This window comes from Gymnodraco acuticeps, unplaced genomic scaffold, assembly GCF_902827175.1.
Source record: "Gymnodraco acuticeps unplaced genomic scaffold, fGymAcu1.1, whole genome shotgun sequence".
NCBI lineage: Eukaryota > Metazoa > Chordata > Actinopteri > Perciformes > Bathydraconidae > Gymnodraco > Gymnodraco acuticeps.
This window is the reverse complement of record NW_022991091.1, coordinates 2,154,885-2,178,047: the sequence shown is the minus strand read 5'-3', so window position 1 is coordinate 2,178,047 and position 23,163 is coordinate 2,154,885. Positions and strand designations below refer to the sequence as shown.

At 39.3% G+C, this 23,163-nt stretch overlaps 2 protein-coding genes across 5 annotated transcripts in view; one reads left to right on the top strand and one right to left on the bottom strand.

The window, feature by feature from the left end:
* Window positions 1-175: 175 nt before the first annotated feature.
* Window positions 176-4,426, bottom strand: LOC117560127. Of its 3 annotated transcripts, none has more exons than XR_004571114.1 (6): window positions 4,322-4,426; window positions 3,920-3,973; window positions 2,719-2,784; window positions 2,005-2,160; window positions 1,275-1,362; window positions 176-780 (listed from the first exon to the last, which is right to left on the bottom strand). XR_004571114.1 is itself a non-coding variant. In XM_034236924.1 (6 exons), the coding sequence occupies exons 3-6, from the start codon at window positions 2,758-2,760 to the stop codon at window positions 460-462; spliced, it is 615 nt and encodes a 204-aa protein (XP_034092815.1). In that variant the 5' UTR covers window positions 2,761-2,784; window positions 3,920-3,973; window positions 4,322-4,426; the 3' UTR covers window positions 176-459. The 3 variants fall into 3 exon arrangements, 2 of the variants coding, with proteins under 2 accessions (XP_034092815.1, XP_034092816.1); XM_034236924.1 differs by having other exon boundaries at window positions 1,275-1,370; XM_034236925.1 differs by lacking the exon at window positions 3,920-3,973 and having other exon boundaries at window positions 1,275-1,370; window positions 4,322-4,385.
* A 17,236-nt stretch (window positions 4,427-21,662) lies between these two features.
* The window catches only part of asic4a (acid-sensing (proton-gated) ion channel family member 4a), an 89,440-nt gene continuing 87,939 nt past the window's right edge, over window positions 21,663-23,163 (top strand). The window contains exon 1 of one of the 2 annotated variants that reach the window (XM_034236912.1): window positions 21,663-22,537. In XM_034236912.1, coding sequence (XP_034092803.1) covers window positions 21,962-22,537 — 576 coding nt within the window. In that variant the 5' untranslated portion in view covers window positions 21,663-21,961. The remainder of the gene's footprint in view (window positions 22,538-23,163) is intronic. The other variant, XM_034236911.1, reaches the window with a different exon arrangement.

Here is a 23,163-nt window from a genome sequence, read left to right as displayed (position 1 = left end):
ATAACATTTATTGAATATTACTGGGGGTCTGGGCCAGGGAAGCTAGACGGAGTCCAAGGGAGAGGGGAACGGAGGTCTGACCAAGTATACTACGTCATCGAGTGGCGCCGAATGCTGGGCATTTAAACAGTCCTTCGGCGCCACTCGATGACGTAGTATACTTGAAATAGTGGCTCTGCAGCAGGTTTACTCGACATTGAGAAACGGCCACTGACTGGCAGAGGTGGAGGCCATGACAGCAACAAAGTGCAATGGAAACAGACATAGTGAATAAATCCTGACGTAACATGAAGCATGTGACTTAAACAGCTGAGGAGGATGTAACCTTCCTCTAATACATGAAACAAATGTCTTCCAAGTCCATCGAGATTTCCACATTCTTCTCCCAACCTTTGAGGTTTGACTGGTGTTTTTGTAATGCTTTAATGGCATCGGTTCACAAGAGCGGCTGAAGAAATCCTACAGTCCAGCATGTATCTTGTTCTTCAGTCCAAGGACTTTGGGGGAAAGCCTTTCACCATCCATTTGCAAGAGCACTTTCTGAATGAATTCATAGTAGTACCTTAGCTCTTTGGGGTAAGCCATGTTCAGTGTATAGATGACTCCCAGCATGATGGCACAAGCTCGGGCTACAGATCCAATGTTGTCCAGAATAATTAGTCCTTCAACAAAAATCCCAACGTCGTCATAATGTCCAGGTTCTCCACCCTCCTTGTTGATGACATATATGCCCATGGTAGATTTCTGCAGGTCTCTGGTGACGTCATCTCCTTCGATGTCCTGTATATTTAAAGAAAAAACATGTATTTATTCAATATATGTAATTTTAATGACATACTTTATCGTATCATTTTTTTGTAATATTGCTCACATACCTATTAATCCCTTAAAACAAAGCTGGTCATATTGTATATATTTCTGAATCAAACTAAATATGTGTGAGGTGTTTTTAAAGATTTACGTAGGACCCAATAAGCTTGGTGCTGAGTGTCAGGAGTCAGAGAGGATTGGCAGATGGACAAAGACATTGTTGATTATGGTCTTTCCATTGGACAATAAGAAAAACTATGAATAAAGCCAACCTCGTCGTATAAATAACCAAGCTGATGGTTTGAAATGCTTTAGTCTGTTGTTGAATATCAACATACATACATATAAATATTCTCAACCTTCATGCTCCTTATAAGGTAAAACATAATGATCTAAAATGGATGCCTGACACTAGGATCATAAAACACTACATGTGACTGGCAAATGCAATTACAATGACTCACCATATACTCCCGAATGAGATGTCCATCATCCTCACCAAGGTGGATGCAAAGTGCCTTGAGGATTGCTTCCCTTTTAAGGTTAACATCACTTGTTGCCAGTGTAAAAAAATTGCAATTATTAAAATATTTCTAAATACTTCAATAATAACAAAATTGTCTATAAATTGTAGAAGATTTACAACCTGTAGTAACCTAAATATACAATATAATATATACAATGACTTCATTATACATGTAAATGGAATGCCCTAACTTAAGTATGTTAAAGAATTGTGACTTACTGTAAATGTATCACAATGTCAGAGGTCTGAATGTGTTAGGGCGATAGCACTGTTTACAAATTCTACTCATCCAGGGGCTTTTCACCAAGACCAATGCTCCGTTCTTCACAGTTCACACCTGGAATCTGCCTAGTACAACCACAGTCTGATCTGTTGGCAACTGAGGATTAAGTGACTTGCTCAAGGCAGGTTCTGCTTTTTCACTTTCCCCACCTGGGGATTGCATTTGCACCTTTCCAGTCACAAGCCTGCTTCTCTACCCAGTATGCCACTATTGCCTTATTAAGATCAGATTTCCTTAGAAATGTGTCTTGCATTCTTGAACCTGGCAAGTAATCCAGGCTGTTGTGAGGCAAATGGGGCTCTATACGGTACTAGACAAGTACATTTCATAAAATTGCTCCATAGAGTATATGACAATTTGTATAAAACAGTATACACACATTTACCTTTTGCAAGATCGCCAGATGTTTGGCTAGTTTCTGGCCAACAACTCCTCCCTTCTTCTGGAAGACAGATGTCAGCTGAGGTAGATGGCTGTCCAACTGCGCCATGAAGGCTGTTTCAAGTGGGATAGTTGTTATGCGCTGGAATTCAGCGTGTATCTGTTATGCAAAAACAAAACGACAAAAGACAAAGAGCACATTCAGCCATTGGTGTAATGATATTTTGTATCTACTATATAATTAAAGGATAGATTCTAATGTTGACCTCATTAACCAAGTCCTTGATAAGACGTGTATTGGTGCACAGTGTGTTCTAACCAAAGTATTTATATTAATCTAAGGTAATTGCAAGGATTCAAAACTAGACTTGTAAGCTGTATGGTTGTTTAAACCTTGCTAATACTTTAATTGACAATGGGTAAAATGTTGAGGTATAAAGTGAAAACCCCAATTCCAGCAGCAGCTGTTTTCTTCAGACAATCAAACTGACAGTTAGAGAATAGCTGGTGAAGAAAGCGGAACATTGAGCAGCTAAAGAGCCAAATACTTTACTAAGGAGTTGGTGGAGAGCATAAACAGAGCTAAAAGATGTGAATATTGGACTTATCAGATGGACAGAAACACCATTTCAAATGTATGATCATGTTGCTCTGTAGCAGCTCGATGTGTACAGCAAATAGGCATTTCACCATTCACCATGTGAAATATATAACTTACCTCATCAATATGGAGTATTGTGAGTAAGGTTCTGTTCCCCATCACACCAACATCAGATAGCAAAACCTGCAATAAAAATAAAGATGAGCAGAAATTAAAAATAATAATGTTAAATGAAAAAATGTAATTGATTGCCAATGATTACTGACTTGGCCAATGACTCAAAATCCTACAAACTCCTTTGTGACAAACAATGTAACGTTTTTTGTTGTTTTTTTTAAATGGAGCCTAAATATTACTGGGGCACTTTTGCTAAATGTTTAGACAAATTGCTTGTGTTACCGCCCTTACATGCTAAACTGTTATTGCACTTGATGGCAGCTTTTAAAAAGGGAGAAGCTTTTCTTTCTTTCATTGTACATGTATAATGACATTAAATGATTATATATTCTATTCTATAGCCAAAAGCAATAAATTATTTCTCACTTTTGGCAAAGAGCATTGTCCACCTCAAAACGGGTAACATTTAACCACACCTAGGAGCGCTTAGTTCTCTCTCCACCATGTGTGTGTGTTGCATGCATGTAGCAGCCGCGTGTGTATAAACTGCCCCACCCCCTCGCACACAGACGGGGAGAGAGAGAGAGATCTCTCCTCTGGATTGGAAAGATTGAAAATACATCGACGCATTTTGTCTTATTGCATATTATAAACGGTGTTGGCGAAACTAAGACTGCAATATAATGTTAAATGTCTCAAGTACCGATAAACAGACCGTCCTGCTAGAGAGGTGGTACTTTCCTGGGGAGAAAAGGTTAGTGGGTGTGTCAGCAACACTAACTATTTTTGACTAACTTATGGCAACACAAAATAATACATGGGAGCGGTGGAGTGATGAGGAGGTGTCGGCGCTTCTGGCGATTTACTCGGAAGGCTTCAGTAGAAGCCAGTCCCCAACTCCGGGGACTTCTGGTGGCAGTATACGCCGTGAAGTTGTTTGCGGTGTAGTGGGGCCAACACACCCACGAACCATTTCCTCCTCAGGAAAGTAATAACTCGCTAGCAGGGACTATCTGGGGGTGGAAATAAGGTTCGGGGGGAAAAGTACTCGTGTGAAACGTTATATGAACGTTAGCCTCGGTAACATTAACCCCTTGCCGCCAGAGAGTAACGTTACCAAAACCAACGTGATTTCACATGCTTAGTTGTGTCCTAATATTACCACAGTGATAAGAACAAGTTAAACAAAAAACATACTTACAGCCGGTCAGGAACACAGTAGGCTAGGAATGGCCAGTATACAAGCCAGGTGAAGCTACAAAAAAAAAAGCATAGTAACAGGCAGTATTCAACTTGTATTAGCCACAAACTAATAATAAAGTCTAACAAGACAAAGATTGAATTTATCACGTATTTAATTTGAGAGCAGTATCAAGTTATCTTATAATGTTAATGATACATGTTACACTTCAATTAGGTTACTTAAACATTACTACACAACTAAGCTAGGTTAACAGTAGGCTAACAGTTAGCTAGCTGCTGTAGGCCTACGTTTGCTAATGTTAATCTATCAAAACACACAGTCAATAGCGTTAATGTTAGCTATTAATCTACCTGTTTAAGTATAATATAATACACCCAAGGCTATGAATGAGCTACTTACTTAAAACGGAGAGCCGTGGAGAACGTTCACCTCACGACAGAGGAGCTACGCAGGCAGTCAGGTGATGGTCCTTCCGAATGGAAAATGGAGGGAAAAGTGGCGGGCTGCTTCTGTATGCACATGCGCAGACAGGACAGTATATGTGGTAATTAAATTGTACATTTTTTTTTCTAATTACTTTTAAATGAATGAAATGAGCTTGTTTTAAACAGTGACAATATATGTTAAGATTAATTAAAAAAGATAAGAAGGATGCAATAACATATTCAAATCTATTAAAAAAGGCTAGATTAAAACATGTAACATCTAAAAGGGGTCATAATCAGTTTTTTCAGTGCATGCATTTCCCCCCTCTCCACCTCTTATCCCTCCACCTCCCTCCCAGTGGCGGCGCCAGAGATTTTCTTTTGGGGGTGCTGTGGGGTAGCTTGACGTTTCTTAGAGGGTGCTCAAACATGTAGGGTTTCCCATTAATGTCCCGGGCGCTACAGTTGAATTTTCTACTGCAACAATCCCCACACACACATACACAGTGTACCCGCGACTGTTACAATGAAGGCTCGATAATCAGCTCACGGCATATAGGTGTAAGCAGGGGTAAAGTGCTATTTTTTATAAGTGGGGGGTGGACCTAACATCCTATAGGGGGGTCCGGGGGTCCGGAAGATTTTGATTTATTTTTTAATATTGAAGTTAAAAGCATCAATCTGGTGCACTTTCAGAGCAAAATTAAAATGGATACATCTCTCAACACCCATATGAAACAGAACTGTAAACAGATTTACTTTTGCTTTATGGATATTTTACAAATCACTACACTGTATTCTTGTTTTACTGTCATATAGTATTTCATACGTATTTTTTTTACAACTATAATGATCGTATGAAGGTGTGCCTTGGAAATAATCTTTTACATAATTCGTGACCAAACCGTTTGAGACCCACTGAGATAACTTAGACTAAAGTTAACTATCTAAACACTCAGAGAGTCCTTTAGCTCACGTAAGCCTCTCAGTCTGACAGGAGAGGACTCTCCTCCAGCTTGTTGTGGAAACAGCTCCTTATGTCTGTTAGTGCAGCTAGCTAACCAGATGCTAACAACGCGGTCCCTGCTGGCACCGGTGCGCTCTCTCTCTATCTCTCTATCTATCTCTCTCTCTCTCTCTCTCTCTCTCTCTCTCTCTCTCTCTCTCTCTCGCTCAATCACACTAAATGCGCTATTGCCACACACACACAGAGCCAAGCTTGAATGAAACACAGAGACCCAGAAGTACTTGTACTGTAGCATATTATTCTCGAATCAATAATTTTTCAAATTATGAATTTCACACATACAAATTTCAAAAGACACATACATTTCTTGGGGGTGCTTAGGGGGTGCTATGGCTATCCTAGGGGGAGCTGCAGCACCCCCTAGCGCCCCCCTGGTGCCGCCTAAGCTCCCTCTTCCACTCCTCCACCTCTCCTCCCTCTCACCTCTTTACTTCCTTCCTTAGTTTATTTTGTTGGTGGATATGGTCATTTATTAGCTGCATTACAGGGGAATACACACACGCAGGATAATTGAATGCTCTCTATGGGATCGTACAATTATCCGCTATTCTACAGAACTGCTGTGTAGTACAAAATAATAACCACTGGACACATTTGGCTAGCTATACAGTTTGTTTGGTTGTGTAGTGGATTAACTAACTTATTATTATTTTTCATTTAAAAATGTGTATATAGGGGAAACACTGCTATGTTCATGCAAGTACCATTAAAATAAGGACGTTAAGCACTTTCTGTAGTTTTGTTTTTATTTAAGCATAATGAAGAAAGTACAAACATGATTAACCTCAGTTCAGTTCACTTGTATCGGGGTGAGCTTATTGCTGCTTGATTTTAATTATGTGAAAAAAGGTTGCTTTGATTAATAGCAACATACCTCTAGATTGCTCAGAACAGAACTAAATATATGACTCAATGTATGAGCCTGCAGCTGTTTTTTTCATTTGTTTTTCATGCTAGAATGACTGCTTACAGTCCAGCTGTGTGGCAACATTTTGCTGGAATAAATGTCAGCCAAGCGCAGAGGTGCAACACTTAAACCAACAACTGAACAACATCCTGCAGTCACATTCCTCCAATGGCACTTAACTCAGTAATAACCTCAGGTCTGAACTTAATAAATATGATGAAGTATGTTTATTTATTTTTATGATATCTCAAGTTCATTGGAAAAATCAGAGTATAAGAGATCATATTCACTATTTCAGATTGTGATACATTACAGACTCCATATAAACCTACATTTAGCAATTGTTTCTTATTCATCTTAAAATGTACCAGGAATTCCATTTCTGTTTGGTTTTTCTACTGGACTTTCCTCCATATATTCAGGAATGGAATTAGAAACCAATAGAATTACTGCAAATAATAAATGTGCGTCTAGTCATTGAGCTTAAATGTTCTGAACAAAGACATCAACTTTTAAATGAGCTATAAACATAATACCACCAAGAGAGTAAACTCGTAAGCATCCTTTCCTTAATCCCTTCTGCTTGTGAAGGCAATTTAAATCCAGTGCACATGGCAGACTACGCTACAACCAACACAAACTGCTAACTGTAAAATGTATCACTACTGTCGTTGTAACAAAAAACGTATTTCTTACAGATTATACCTTTATGTATGTAGAGGCAGTAGATCATGCAAACATGCACATTTATAAAGATGTTTGAAGAAGTCCACAGAAGTATTTTTAATCAGGTTTTCCTGGATTCTTTTTTAAATAACCAATGTGTGGGAGCTGTCATGCAAACTCTTTGATGCCGAAGCTTGATAAAAGCAATGTAAGTCAGTGGTCTGCTATGGTTGTGCGGTTGCTTACATAGCATTACTGTCACAGGGGAGCGTTGAGCAATACTGAAGCAATATTTCATATTTTTTAATAAACAGCAACATATTGCACGTCGGGTCCAAAACTAAAGTAGAGACTGACTCACTTTACAAAATTGCATTTATAAAAAAATGCCGTTTGGTTTTATTTTCTTCCTCAGTATTTGTAATTCGATGTCTTCTTTGATGTTTCATCATTGCTCTTTATTGAAATTCAAAGTTGTATTTTCCTTCTGCCAACTAAAGGAGTTGCCTTCTCTTGGTGGTTTATTTACTCTTTGAGTCTGATGACCAACATGTATATGGATTATAGAAAACATTTACATCAGAGTTGAGTATTTGTTGTCGGACTTTAATAGACACAAGTTTCCTTATCCAGCCCTATAGTCCTTTACCGTTATTATTTTCAGTTATGCTCCAAATATCTGGAACAAACTACCAGAAACCTGCAGGTCCACTGCAACTCTGACTACTTTTAAATGCAGGCTGAAGACTTTCCTTTTTGCTTTTAATTGAACTATTCATATCTTAGACTGCACTGTAACTTTTATTCATGTATTTTTCCTTTGAATGTTTATTTTATTATCTTTGCTTTTTAATGACTGATTTGAAATGCCTTTTTCTTAATGTCTTTCATTTTTGTAAAGCACTTTGAATGTTGAAAGGTGCTATATAAATAAACTTGCCTTGCCTTTACCCAAACCAGATGAACATTTCCCAGCCAATGTAAACCCCAACCCTGACTAGACTTGCATTCAAAAATCGACTTAGCAATTCATTCATCATCAATTGTATTCACCTGTGCTTTCCCTACTTGTGTGTCAAAACATATTTCACGTCAAAAGGCCTACAGTATTAGTGAAAAAACGTGGCTCTATTTTGAAATTGTGTTTATAAGGTAATTTATATATTTTTTTACATATTTCTATAGTTAAATCACAAGTGATGACTAATGTGCTACCATTCAGCACATATGGATTTGTCTAAATGGCAATAACGAATAGTTACCGTCAATTTGTCACTGAAGCCTGAACAAATTCTCTGTCTGCAACTAGAAGACATTCGACTGTGATGAAGCGCACATTAGGATTGTGAGATTTTGTAAACAAATCTTTTAAGTAGAATAAATACAGAACGCGCATAACAACAAGTATGTCTTCACCTTAAAGTGATGCTGCCTGTAAAGGGAGTAAAATAAACAGCACTTGTGCAATAAAAACACAATGATACAAAGTCAAATTATAATGTTCCCTAATGAGTAAACTGTGGAAATAAATCTGTGTGAGATTGAAGAGTTAGACTCTTTGTTCGCGCTGTGAGCAAGTGTTACATGAAATAATCAGCAACTAGTAGCGCAGTGTGTTGTTAATTCTCAGAGTGCTTTGATGAATCGAGGGAGCCCTGGTAATACTTTTAATACGAAGGATCATTGCTTTCTTTATCTTTGCTCCACAGAACAAGATAAGAATCGACGTGTTTTCATAAACTGAACAATAAGAGGTGTTGTCAGATAACTGAACCTCATGCTGTGAATAGACAGATTTTGTTATAAACAACTGATTCAGAGGATTATTCTAAATAAATAAGAAGCAGTACCCATCTCTAGAATTTGCAGAGCAGATGGCTTGTGTGAAATCTTAACAAATAGTGTACAATTGATCTGCCTCTCTTTGGGATTACAAGATTCTATTATTGGGGGAGTCTTTTGCAATATGTATGCTTTTCACCTCTCTTTGCCCCTGCTATAATTGCCCCCCATGCCCCCGCCGAGTCTCATTGTCAGCCAATCATTCACCGGATGCTAATGAGCAGCTTCCAGCTCTACTGTCCCTCAGATATCATGACCAAAGACTGATATATCGATCAGGCGAGATTGATCAGGGCAGGGATGATACAGCAACATTACATGATTTATTCAAGTCCTAATATCTCGCGTCAGGATTCCCTCTGGGACTTGGCTGTCGATGCCTCGGGAACTTTCATCATCCATCCAAGTATCAGACCTTCTTCACACACAACAGCTTCAGTTTCACCAGAAGCAATAGGCGGTGACAGTCTCCACTTTGCCGTAAGACCTCCTGTTTCAACAAATCCTGACAAAATGTAAAAGCTTTCTATATTCATTATGCTGAAGATAGATGACTATTTTTCCTTTCCCTTCTTCTAAATAACCACATGATTTGCATTCTGTGGATAGGAAAGATTTTAAGCAATCTTATAAGCATAAAGGTTTTCCATTTCTCCAAAACAAGACAGTCTTGCCTCAAAATAACAGATTAATATTCAGCTGGGAAATCTAATTTGTGATGCATAGACGAACTCAGTACATGCGCGTGCTGTATTGATTCTACTTAAAAGATTTGTCTACAAAATCTCACAATCCTAATGTGCGCTTAATCACAGTCGAATGTCTTAGTTGCAGACAGAGAATTTGTTCAGGCTTCAGTGAGACGGTAAAGCAGCCTGTTCTGCACAGCTGATAGTAAATAGATTCAGGTTTACAAAAAAGAAAAAAAGACCATATCATGCCAAAGGCTCTTCAGTCAATTTAATGAGCAGCTGACACAAGAATAAACATTTTAGCCTGTGACCTTCATCAGTGCACCAGGATGCACCTTTTATTCCCGCTGCTAAATCATCTCCCTGGTACACACATACACACACACACACACACACACACACACACACACACACACACACACACACACACACACACACACACACACACACACACACACACACACACACACACACACACACACACACACACACACACACACACACACACACACACACACACACACACACACACACACACACACACACACACGCACACTGCAGCAAACACACTTTATACACACCATAGAATTACATCGACACTGCTGTTACAAATTCAACTATAATTAAAGAATGTCCCAGGATGGGTTCCTTTATGAAACCTATCATTTTAAACGACTATTACAATTATTCCAGGTAACGTTCAGTTTGATTGTTATTGAAAGCACTAATCAGCCTTGAAACATTTGTGTCTCATTTGATATCCAAGACACATGATTTAGAATGAAAGAAACAATTTAGTCAAATAACGAGAAATACTTATTTTGGAGGTTTTGTTTCTTTACTCTTGACCATTTTGACCTTCCTAATGTGAGTTGCCCACCTTTATGGATGTACAATCCTAAAATGCTGGAGTACCCCATTCATTTCATATACCAGGCGCTTCAAAAACAAATAATACATTTGCAGTCTAAGGCATCATTGTTTTGTTTTGTCTTAATGTTATTTTATTGAGTAACGGTCATGATTTAACCCTGTTTCATGACTATTTGACAAACCTAATGCTAACCTGGCCATGTGTAAACTATCGTTATCTTCCTTAGAATAAAGACTCTTTTGTCTGTTTCCTATTCGATAGTATTTTTTCCAACCATTTAATTTAAGTAATCTTGTTTATATTTCAACTTGTATTATTATTATTACTACTACAAAGAATCACCTCAGTATTTTCCATCTAAGATAGCCTTTGTGTTTCTCTCACAGAACATTTTGTTCCCTAACATTACCTATGTATGCCATTGTGTATAAAATGTCAGTGCTCTAATGAACAGGAAGTCTCCCGGTGGCTAGGGGAGAGTTTGTTCAGGCTTCAGCGGGCCGGTGGTGCAGGCTGTTAGCCGCAGCTGGCAGGGGAGCGCTCCTTGTTGTTTTTGGGGGGCTTGAGGGCAGGTGAGCTTCTGTCAGAGCAGAGGATGGGTCAGGCCCGTGATGCGTGTGGCATGTTGTTGGTACAGCTGATGAGGAAGGGAAGAGGGTCAGCGGTACCTCCCAGGCTTCCCACCCCCCCCCCCCCCCCCCCCCATCCCATCTGTCCTGCACTGACAAGCTGTGAGCAGAATAACAAGTCAGCATCTGTCCAGTAATGAGGTCCCCACTCAGCATCAAGATATCAGATGCTAACAGGTAGATGATGATAATAGTGTAACCTCATCACTTCCTGTAATCACATGCTTCTCTACAAAGCCCTCTTAACAATAATTACAATACACTTCTGCATTCTGAATGCAAAGACATCATATCCAATGTACTACTCTTATGGCAGTCACAACTGTTCTGGGGAGAAATGATCATCATATGGACAAACTAATTTGAGCCATGTAGCTTCAGACTCAGGAGTGAGCATGTGAATCGATCAGGCTAGGTGAAAGCTCAGCAAAGCTCTCAGCTTTAGTATAGGTCAAGTTCAGCAGTCCACGTTTCACCTTATTGAGACTTTTTTTTTTTTTTTTTTTTACAGTGGAATGACACCACTCCTTTTTCTCTGCATTAAGTGCAGAGAGTTGGGGATGGAGCGGTGAGGTTATATCCCTGCACCAAGACCATTAGCAGGAGGAAACAGCCTTCCAACAACTCTAAGACTCATTTTGTACCATTCATGGATTTGTGTCTGCAACTACCGTTCTGATTGCCAGATGTGGAAGGTTGGTTATTTTTCACAATAAAAGTATAAAATAAATGTGGTACACGATTTACCTATAATAATGGAATTGAAGTACAAAGTAAAAAGTGTAAATACTCAAGTAAAGTACAAGTATCTCAGAATTGTACTTAAGTACAGTACTTGATCGTATTTGTTTTGCATTTCCATCATCACATTAGTCTATAATGATTTGTTACATAACATATTTATTTTACATAAAATAAAGCAATGTTTATTCTGTTTTCAATTTGTTTAGTTTTTCCCTTAAAAATAACATAAATAACCAATTAAAATACTGTTAAAGTACTGGATCGATAAGCAGTATCGGTAAGAGTAGTAGTACCGTTAAAATCCTAACGATACCCATCCCTATTCAGAGTTGCTAATAGTAGAGCTTTGTTTCTGTTGCTATTGCAAATGGTTTGCTAGCTAATAACAACGTCACTCCAGGTCTATACTTAGTGCTCCTTAATAGTTACACATTGTTTTCTCTCCCCACCTCACAACATGACCTCTCAAAGAGTTATTTTTTTCATTAAGAGGCTGTAAGGAATGTGTTATTTATAATAAACGTATATAACGTATATTGTAGATGTTTCACATGAATGGATTTTTTGTTCAGAAAAGCTTCAACTGGTGACATTTAGCTTTTGTTCCACTTGCTTATAGGAAAAAGGACATTTATTTCATATTTCATGCAGGATCAGTTTTGAGAACTAAAAGGTGCACTCAGGAGCAGGCAGCAAAGTCTCGCCTCAGCTACCTCCTCTGCTGCTCTGACCTTCAGCTGTGAAGGCAGATCCTCACTTTTTCGCAAATGAATTATTGGGCGGCCTTTTTTAACAGCCAACTTTTAGAAAATGTACAGTACTTCAATTGTTTTGTTCTTGTAGAAATGTAATTGCAAGGTGTTCTGTAGAAAATATTGACATTCATCAGGCAACAGGAACAAGACACATTGATGCCAAATGTAACCCTCTGCATGTTCTGGCACATATTTTAGGTCTCTGGAGAAGTTAAGGCATATGCCCAGTTTCTCTACCTCTAGCAAAGACACAGGGGTCACGTTCAGTCTTTACTTTTTTTCTCTGTTTTTGCATACAAATATTGAGGGTGTGTATGAGTAATATGATACATTGCCGCATGAAGCAGCGCGCTGTGTGTGGACTTGAAGAGAAGTGGTCCTCAGGGCAATGAAAAATAATTTCACTGAACCCTGCTCTTTGCGCTCATGTGCAAAGCATGGCAATTCCTCAGTCCACTGCACAAGCTTCCCATATTTTTCTCTTCCCTTTGGGCAGTGTGTCCTTACATACACAGACAAATGAGTACCCATATGGGCCATCAAAAGATAGTGCAACCGTTAATAATGAGAGCACTTATTGGCAGTGGAACCTCTGACTTTCATCTGCTATTATAACATGCAAGCAGAATTTGTGCTCGCCAAGCCTGAACCAAGCTACTGGACCACACCATGTCCAGTCTCAGCATTAATGCAAGCTGATATGATACCTAGCAAGCTACACCAGTCCTTTCAGCATTGTCATAGTGATGAAAGCTTCTGTAAAAAGGGTTCTGAATGTGTAATAAAGTGGTGAGGGAAAGCCTCAACATTCCCTCCTGTAGTTTAACAGTAGAATTAGGCTAATCCCAAAACATAAATGTACACATTTAGATTGCAGGGGCTTGCATTGCACAATATGTTTGTGCCAAAAAACAATAATGACCTGCTTCTCATGCAAAGATGGATGATTAAGTATTCTATAGCTCTGACCTAGCCAAATCTAAACAACACCACTTTAGTTAAGTTAACAGCAAAAAGAGGTCTACATTTAGTTTTTCTCTCTAGTCAGTGTTTTTATTCTCCTTCTACTCTTTTTATTTTTCTTCTTCTTCTTCTTCTTCATCGTTTTCTTCTTATTTGAAGGTATAGAATAGATCATATGTAGTTTGAACAAGCACTTTAATCATTATGTCTCTCCATGTGTTGAGCCATGTCAGGTGCCATTGTTTAATATAAACAACTTTTCGGTTTGCATTATGTGCAAATGTTTTTTACTTTAAATATTTTCCTCAATTATTAAAACCCCTAGTTGGTAGCCAGTTATATTTCATCACTTTTGCTTGCCAAAAAAAGGGTCATTGTGTTTCAAAGATAACTATGATTACAAAATAATATGTTCAGTCTTATACTTACACTGTAAATGGTCTTTTATCTTCATAACACTACATTCATAATTACATATGCTCTTGGCTTATGTACAAAGTAAACACTGTGTCATCCACATGACCTGGATAGAAAGCTATGATGTTCACTAACCATCTGCACTCAGGGGAACACAGCCAAGCAGCGCTGAACAACAATGAAACCACTTTGTGGCATTCATGGTCACATATATTGCCATACAAATGAAATGTTAATTTTGTTTTAAACATTTCTTATTCATTTATAATATAGGAAATGCACTCAGTTTGCCACACACTACTTACACTTACCGTAGTATATATAAATAGATAGATCGACTTAGCAGGACACAGAGCACATACATTCACTTTATACACATTACACTATACTAATAGACATTAAAGCGGACCTATAGTCCCTTGATGTAGGTAGTGGAATGATTTTAGCAATGTACAGTGAAGCCAGCCCTCCAGATTGTTCTGTAACTACAGCTAAAGGGAGGACTATAAAGCAGCAGGGATGTCTAGCGGGCGGTCTGTTACGTGTTAGTGGTGAAAGCAGGAGAAGCGACAGTTGGCAGCTGCATGTGAAATGTTGGGGTCTGTGTTCTCTTTGTAATGAAAAAACGAAATAAGCATGGGGAAAATGCAAATAGTTTCACAAATGAAAGCCCAGGAATAAGTTCTTGAATCCACGATTGAGTTGGCATTATTGCACTTCCTGTTCCCTCGTCTGGAAGTGAATATTCATTATAAGGGATGGAATCGAACAGAAAATTGCCTTTTTGACGACAAACCAGTACGATGCTAACTTTTGGGTTAGTCTTAAAAATATGTCATTCCTGCATCACACTGTAACACATTGGACGTGGCCATTACTTGTCATCCTGTCATTATACATGCTCCTTTGAAATGTGACTGACAGGTCTGCATTGAGACTGGCTGTCATCAGCTGCTTAGTGAAGTCTGATCTTTGTTCTGGTTTTGCTCCAGATAAAACCATCGAGCGGTGAGCTCAGTGGGATTGTGTTGGCGGGCTCTTCCATTTATGTCATAAAGATCTCTTTGCATGTGCAGCACTCTTATATATGCACTATTGGTGTATATACAGTACATGTATTGTAAATAAGACTTGTTGTGTTAATTGTAGCTCTAGCAACTGAGGCTAAGACACTTCACAACATGTTAAAAGCCTCCAGTAAACAAAGCTCTACCCAAAGCAGGTACATGCAAGCAAAGCAATAGAATATATTTAGGTGAAACCATTACATTCATTTTCATAGAAGGAGAAGTTGAATATGAAAAAAGGGCACTGTTTTAATATGGGCTTTCAACACCAAAAGTCCTTTAACATGCAAAAGCTGGATCTAGTTATCAAATGCAGATCCAGAAGAAGAGGAAGGGAACAATAAACGGCTTTATAAACAAAGACATTATTGACTTTATTCACCCAATTAGCCTTCAGTACATTTTCTCATTAGAGAGCAACGGGTCAATCAAAAGTTTCCTCTCAGTACGCTGAGCTCTCTTATGTTAGCTCATGGAAAAAAAGAGCAAATATCAGCCTTCTGTCTGCAGCCTTTGAACCTTCAAATATGAAACATCGAGAAAAACAAGAAATACAATATTTTGTGGCTTTTATGCAAATATGACATTTCCCCTGCCGGTTCCACAGAGCCAGGTTCTCTGTTGACCGCAGATACCCGCATGTGTTAGTGCTGAGGTGGCAGCAGCCTCTGTGGCATCGAGTCTTCATTATTTGTTATCAACACATTAATACCTGTCAAATAAAAATCACACACATGCACATCTGAAAGTTTAGCTGTCTGCACCAAATCTGTGGGAAGCGAACGTCAAATCTAACAGTGACCAGGCCTATCTCCTAGCTGCACCTTCAGGAACGAGTTGCAGCTCATAGATAGCTCTACTAATAATTGAATGCTGACAGTTTTAATGTCATTTGTTATTCACATTCAAAGTTGTAACTGCAGTGTTTATTGATGATGTAAAATAAAATATATAAAATATCTCTGTCAGCAGCTTTTTGAAGGACATGCGCGAAAAAAAAGCTCAAAGTAGTGATTAAATATTGATAGATATTTTCCTGCATTTTATCTCATTGCAGTTCAATGTTAGAGCTAACACGTAACAAGCTCATCATCAATAAATACCTTCTGCAGTTAAAGCACCTTTCATGATATCTCTTTTATATGTGACATTAGCTGTGACTCATTTCATGTAATGTCATTAAAGATCCACTAAATGTACAAAACTGCCTTCAGCAACACACGTTTCTTAAGATAATCCAATTGAATCTATCTTTGGAACAATTTCAAGACTGTTGGAGACATGTGGCTTTTCTACGATAAAATCAGCACACTTGTGAATTTGTCCTAAAAATGTATTTATTTATCTGTAATCTTTCACACAATTAATCCATATTTGTTGACATACCTTAGGAACAACGATCTAATCAGTTAAATATTGTCAAGTAAAATCTAAAAAAAGATCTGCTGGTGTGGCACTTCACATCAGATCTGCTGTTTTATTATTAGCGTGCTCGCTTTCAGAGACGCTGTGTTTTAAGTAGAAAAATATGGAAAGTGTCCCCAGTACCTCAACTTTCACACTCACAAACATCCATCAAAATGTTGCCACGAGCACCCTTTCCCTCATAATGTAAAAAAAAGGAACCTGCAGGAAACACACTTTTGACTCTTAATTTATGTGGAACGCATTCATTGCCATAGAAACAGAAGTCAGAATCCTTCTTAAACTTCCTCCTTTAATTGTTTTTAAACACTCTGCACACCTCACCATATTAAGTACTAACTTACTACTCCTATGGAATACAAATACATATTTTAGTTAGTTTTTTTCAGGTTTATCTCACAATGTTCTATTGAAACAATGCTGTCCATCTTACATGAGTATATTATATTAGTCTTCAGGAGTATAGTGCAGAGTTGGTTTCTTGGCTGATGCTGCACTTGTTGCTTTGAGCTGCCTTTTATAAAGCAAAGGTTCCAAATCAACCCCTTGAAATCCTGTGGTTTGAAAAGGAACAATGATAAAGTATTGAGCAGAAACCCGCAAGAGCCAATTATAGCAAGACTTGAAAACATCGAATGAGCGGAAGAAAAACATGGAAACCAGAAATATAACTTGTGTCTCCTGAGCCAGGTGTGCATGAAGAACATTCAGTAGCGTGTAAATGCATCTTTCATTTAGACAACAACACAATGATAAGCCTCCATGTACATTTTTTTCTGAAGTTATGTTTTACCCAAGACCACATGCCTGCCGTTGAAGCAGATTTGTGGAATTGCCCTAGATGCTAAACAGTTGTACGACAACTTCTGTGACGTAAGGCCCTAAATACTTTTTCCCATTGACTTACATTGGAACAGAGATGTCTGTAAATCAGCAAGAGCTCAGCAATAAGGTAAATAAACTACCCAGCACGAATACGGGAACACACACACTTTGTGTTTATACTGAACGTTTCAGAGGGTTGATTCAAGGGAATCACAGGAATGTGATCAAAGCATGGATGTATAAAGACAACTGGATATAGAGTCTGATGCAGGGCACCAGCCATTCCCTGTGAGAGCTACTCAGTGGCGGATGAAGCCCAGAAAGGAGCGACTGTAGATTCAGAAACTATCCACTCCATCCGGCGCCTTTTGCTTATAAAGCATGCACACATGAGTTTGTTCATTATTTAACCCTTGTGTGGTGTTCGGGTCAAATTGACCCGATTTCCATTTTCAATGAATAAAAAAAAAAACAAGGATATTTTTGTTCAACCTGAAACTCAATGGCCGGGGCTTATTTATTGTGAAGGACATGTGGAATTGTTTTTATTTTTTTCCACTTATGAAAAAATGCCCATCCGCATTTATGTCCTTCATAAGAGGTTCGGGTCAATCTGACGAAATATGATGAATTGGAAATGGGGGACCCTGATGTAAACAAGACGAAAGTCTTTCTCTGCATTCCCTTAACAATTGTATGTTTTGAGCTGTACTGTACTGTACTGTACCCAATATACAAGCTGTTAATAAACTTATCAATCAATCAATCAATCAATCAATCAATCAATACAATACCAGGACAGACAGACAGAGAAAAACACACGAACTAAAGACACACACACACAATTGTATGCATAGAGAAGCTGTCTGATCCTGTTTTCCCTTGATATTTACCCTTTGTAGTGTGTGTACACACAACTATCCTAGAACATTATAAACATTTTAGATCTTCCAGAAATGTATAAACATTTTACATTTTCTCGCACTGTCCCCCCTCGCACCTGCACGCCGGAGGAGGGACTAAACAGAGACATAACCTCAGTGTAGTAACGGTGTAGTGCAGAACTACAATTATCTACCAACAAAATGGCTAAAATATATTCTGCTCAAAGAGCCTTGGAGCTAATAATGGATGAGAGTGAGTGGAATGCATTAGAGGAACACGGTGAAGTGGAACAGGAAGACATTTCTGAAGATGAAGATAATGTGGAGGTAAACTCAGAATTTGACAGCAAATTGGAAGATGAACTTGACTCAGAGCCAGCTGCTGGAAGACCCCCACAGCCAGCCGCTCAAGGACCCCCACAGCCAGCCGCAAAAAGACCCCCACAGTCAGCTTCTGGAAGACCCCCACAGCCAGCTGTGAGGTCTGTGGACCCTCAAAGGACTCCAAGACACAGACTACATGCAGAAACTGCAACAAGTACATCTGTGCTGTACACACAAAGAAGTTCTGTACATCATGTGTTTCCTAAACGGACTTGCCCATTGACTCACATGATGTTCTGCAGCGTCACTTCATCAATATATTTTTTCGGATTTACTGTATTTTATGAATAGTGACTGTTAATTGTTTTTATTTGCTTTGTGTTTATATCTGTTTTATGTAATTTATATGGATGTTTCATTCCCTCTATATTTCACAGCCAAATACTTTTGGATGTGGTTCTTGAGTTCCAATTGCTGATAAATTGCTTTATTTCCTTCAGGGCTTTGATTATTATATGACAGATTAAAAATAATAAACATTAATGAAAAAATGTTTCATTTACATTAGTCCTAGAAAAGCATGAGCAACATGTAAACTTAGTTTTTATTACAGTGTATTTTTTTTTAACATAAATTACATTTTTATCACAAAAAACGATGGACACTTCCATTGTTAAATTTGATCTAGCAAAGAGTATTTTCAAAAACTAATCATATATTTCATTTATATTGTTGGGGAATGAGTTAAAGACAATATATATAAGGAATTGTGCATGTTGAATTTAGTTCTGTATTTTTTTTAAAACCCTCAAATATGTCCCGGGTCAATTTGACCCGAACATTACCAAAGGGTGCGAAATGTGAACATAACACAAGGGTTAATTACAATTGTACAAATCGGGTACATTTGCAGTTATGTCTGTCGTCTCCCATGTTTATAAAAGGAACCTTTTCGTGTCCTGATTAGAGGAACCAGGGTCTACATTAAGTCCCCCTAACCTAAGATGGTTCAGGGGGTTTAGTTCTGATACATCTTTCAGGACAGGGCTTCGTGGCTGTTTATTGCTACATGTTCTTTTAATGTGAAGCTCTGTAGTTTATTTCTATTGTTCTATCCTCCCCTGTAGTGTTACTGAATTATACCATTTCTTAGATTCAGGTTTAAATATATATTACTTTATTAGTGAAAATACCTAAAAACAAAGAAAATTGATTGATGTTATTTGATTAATTTCGGTTAGATGTAAACCATCTTTCTTACATTTTTTGGACAGTGAGCTGATTATTTATTAAATGCCGTAGTGCATTTTATATGAAAGACCACATAAATGTCCAATATGTGGAGCTTTTGGACGAGATGATGAAACGTTCAGCCTTTTCTCTAAGGGCGGGCATCTCCAACTACTCCAACCAATTTGAGTCCTCTCAAGAGCATTTTCCTTCACAGAGGAGCCTTGTAATGTAAAAGAATGAAAGCACTCGGATCATGACATTGATACACTGCATTAGATTTGAATTCATACTACTTATAATGTTGTCAGAAGTTACCTTGAAGCTACACCTTGCTAAAGTATGTGTATTGTAAATGTTCCTGCAAAATGAGACAGTGTGGAAAATAACTTGAAGGTCAGCGACATTTAATCCATTGAATCTCATTTTTAGGGCACCAAACACAAAACAGGCCTGGGATTTAGAGTGTTATTGGCTCTGACAAACACACATAATGCCATGCACTCCTTGAATGGTTTTCATGTGCCAGATGTGCCTGCATGTTTTTTATTCACATTTGGTATTTAGTCATGGCGTGGACTGTGAGCTTTCATTTCCTCTGTGAGACTGTAAATAAGCCCAGCATCCTCTGGGAGTGACTACATAAAACACTCTGTGGTTAGCAGCAGACCTCAGTGCCTGCCAGAGGCATAGCTAAACCATGGGCGCTTCACTTCCATGAGGTAAAGGCAATATCCTAGATATCTCTGTTTATCTAGCAGAACAACACACCATCAAAAACACACACCTATAACACAAAGGTATACAAACCAAATGTCTGAGTCACTGCTTTGAAAAACAAATGTAAAGGAAGATGGGTAGTAGGGACATATTTGTTTTTTTCCTGAAGATAATCCTTGAGACAAAAGATTAATTACAAACATTGTATTTCCTTAAAATCAACGTATTCTTACATTGTTTTTTTATTTAGTGATTGAGAATGACATACATTTCCTTTTATTTACCAAACCATCAAGAGAGATTTATTTTTTACCCTTATACATTCTGCACTCTTTGAAGTGATCTCATATTTCTGATCGTCTCTCGGGTTTTAATTTGTGTGTGTGTGTGTGTGTGTGTGTGTGTGTGTGTGTGTGTGTGTGTGCGTGCGTGCGTGCGTGCGTGCGTGCGTGCGTGTGTGTGTGTGTGGCTTGAATTCCCTTTTAAATATGCCTTTTCTCTAGAGGTCCCAGCCCCTTGTGATGTGAATGTGACCCGCATGACTAATTCCATTTAAAGGGGAATAACATGCATTAGGGCTCTCACTTTTCTGCCTTGCATTTGCATAATTTTGTTTGGCAACTTGGAAAAGAGCCATTAACAGCACTAAGACGCACACTTTAAAGGATGGGGCCGGAGTCAGATCAATACTTTATTTCAACATCTTCAGCAACGTCGGGGTCCAGATCAAGAGGCATTCACTAATTCAAATGCGTGCACGTTACTGTGATGCTCCCATTAGTTCCTGATAAGAAAACACCGCTGCACTGCCTCTCTTAATCTCTGACAGACACATTCCCTCGATCAATAGTCTTCTACTTTTTTGTTGCAAAGACAAGATTGATTGCCAGCAGTCCCTTGTGCTCGATTCCACTTCTCGCGCCCCTCTTTATTGTTTCAATTAGGCATTCTCTAGAGACCTTATAGGGGGTGGCTTTTAAAATGTGCGAACTCCCTGCACGTCAAACACCGGATGTCCAGCAGCACAACCTTTGACACCAACTTTATTCAGGTCAAGAAGTGGAAGCGCGTCCAAACAAGTGGATTATGCAGGAGGCGGGGGGGGGGGGGGGAGGCGGGGGGGGGGGATGACCGGGGGAAGTTACGACTCGCGCCAGTGAGGAGGAAATAATCACAATGTTACCTTCTCATGAATTATTAAGTACCCTTTGCCTATTTTAGTCCGACTGAAAACGCTGCATTTTCATCTATGGGTCTTGCGGTGTGCAAGGGTGTTTTTTTTTTATTTGACAGCTGTATTACTGCTGATAAGCAAGACTGTGTGAGCTGATCAAGTAGTGAGACAAGCAGTCAGAGCAGTAGCAGCACAGCAGCAGCAGCAGCAGCAGCATCAGCGCTCGAGTCACTAGGAGCCGCCGCGGCAGAAGCAGCAGCACTATCAGACACAGCAGAGGCAGCAGCAGCAGCAGCAGCAGCAGCAGCAAACTCTCTCCTCTCTTTTCCTCTTCTTTCTGGAGTTGCTCCCTGCTCAGAGGAAAAAAGCCCAGGAAGTAGGAGGGAAGTGGTTTAGGGCTGAAAGCTGCCATCAAAAACAAAACCCTAAACGCAGACCTGGCTGCCCCCATGCCTATCGAATTTGTTTGCAAAATCAAATTTGCAGAGGAGGATGAGAAGCAGAAAAACAAGCAGGATGGGGACAAGGAAAGCCTGATCGAGGAGAGCTGCACACCTCCGGTTAAGGACTTGGCTGGGTTTGCCAACTCCAGCTCTCTCCATGGGATTAATCACATCTTTGTCTCTGGTCGCCTGGGCATCCGGCAGACTCTCTGGGCTCTCGCCTTTTTGACTTCCCTGGCGCTTTTTCTATACCACGCAGCCAAGTGTGCCATCTCTTACCTGGAGCACCCTCACATCACATCTCTGAATGAAGAAGCGACCCCGGAGATGGTTTTCCCCGCCGTGACCATCTGCAACATCAACCGCTTCCGCTTCTCCGCACTCTCTGACGCCGACATCTACCACCTGGCTAACTTGACGGGGCTGCCTCCTAAAAACAAGGATGGCCACAAACCCCATGATTTAATGTATCCTGCCCCTGACATGCAGGACATCTTCAACAGGACAGGACATCAGTTAGATGAGATGCTCAAGAGCTGCAACTTCAGTGGACAGAACTGCTCTGCGGAGGACTTCTCTGTGGTGAGTGAAAAAGTTTCTCAAAGTTAAGCCTATGCCAGACTCTTATCATATTAAAGACTTCATCACCATTTATTGGTTTCATCAAAACTTTTTGTAATAAATAAGTAAAGTAAAATACACATCTATACATTCTGGGGAATCGTACAAATGTAACTTTACTAGACTTCTCTTGTTCATACAAAACTACCAATAAACATGAAGGCAAAATGAATACTTGAAGGCGAGAGGAATTTAAATTCTCTTTGTGCGTGCGCTCCTCTCCAGGGGCCATGTGGTTCCCACGATACATTTCTGCATGCAAGATTCATCACTTTAGCTCAGTTATGGAGCTGTGTTTCTTCTGACTAAGTTCCAGGCAGCAACAGTGCTTCTCTCCAGCCGTGTGTTTGAGCCTGTTCCGTCAAAAGAACAAAGGCTGCTCCCGGAGAAGAGAAACGGAGAGCTGTCGTATGTGGATGTATACTTTTCCAAGGCAAACTGTGCCTTAATGCTGCCTCCAACTCCGGTAGCTGGGAGTGCGTGGCAACAAAATAGTAATGGAAAAAAACGGGTCCCTTCATCCCCGCCTTTCCATCTCCCCCTGTCGCTACCACTCTCTCTTTCTGACATTGCAGAGCAGCTGCCTC

What these genes read in the sequence shown, in the direction of transcription:
- LOC117560127 (XM_034236924.1), bottom strand. Translation starts at nt 2,760, where the DNA reads ATGGGGAACAGAACCTTACTCACAATACTCCATATTGATGAG. An exon ending in CAATACTCCATATTGATGAG is followed by an intron (nt 2,161 to 2,718) that starts GTAAGTTATATA and finishes TTTGCATAACAG; the next exon opens with ATACACGCTGAATTCCAGCG. An exon ending in ATCTGGCGATCTTGCAAAAG is followed by an intron (nt 1,371 to 2,004) that starts GTAAATGTGTGT and finishes TTTTTTACACTG; the next exon opens with GCAACAAGTGATGTTAACCT.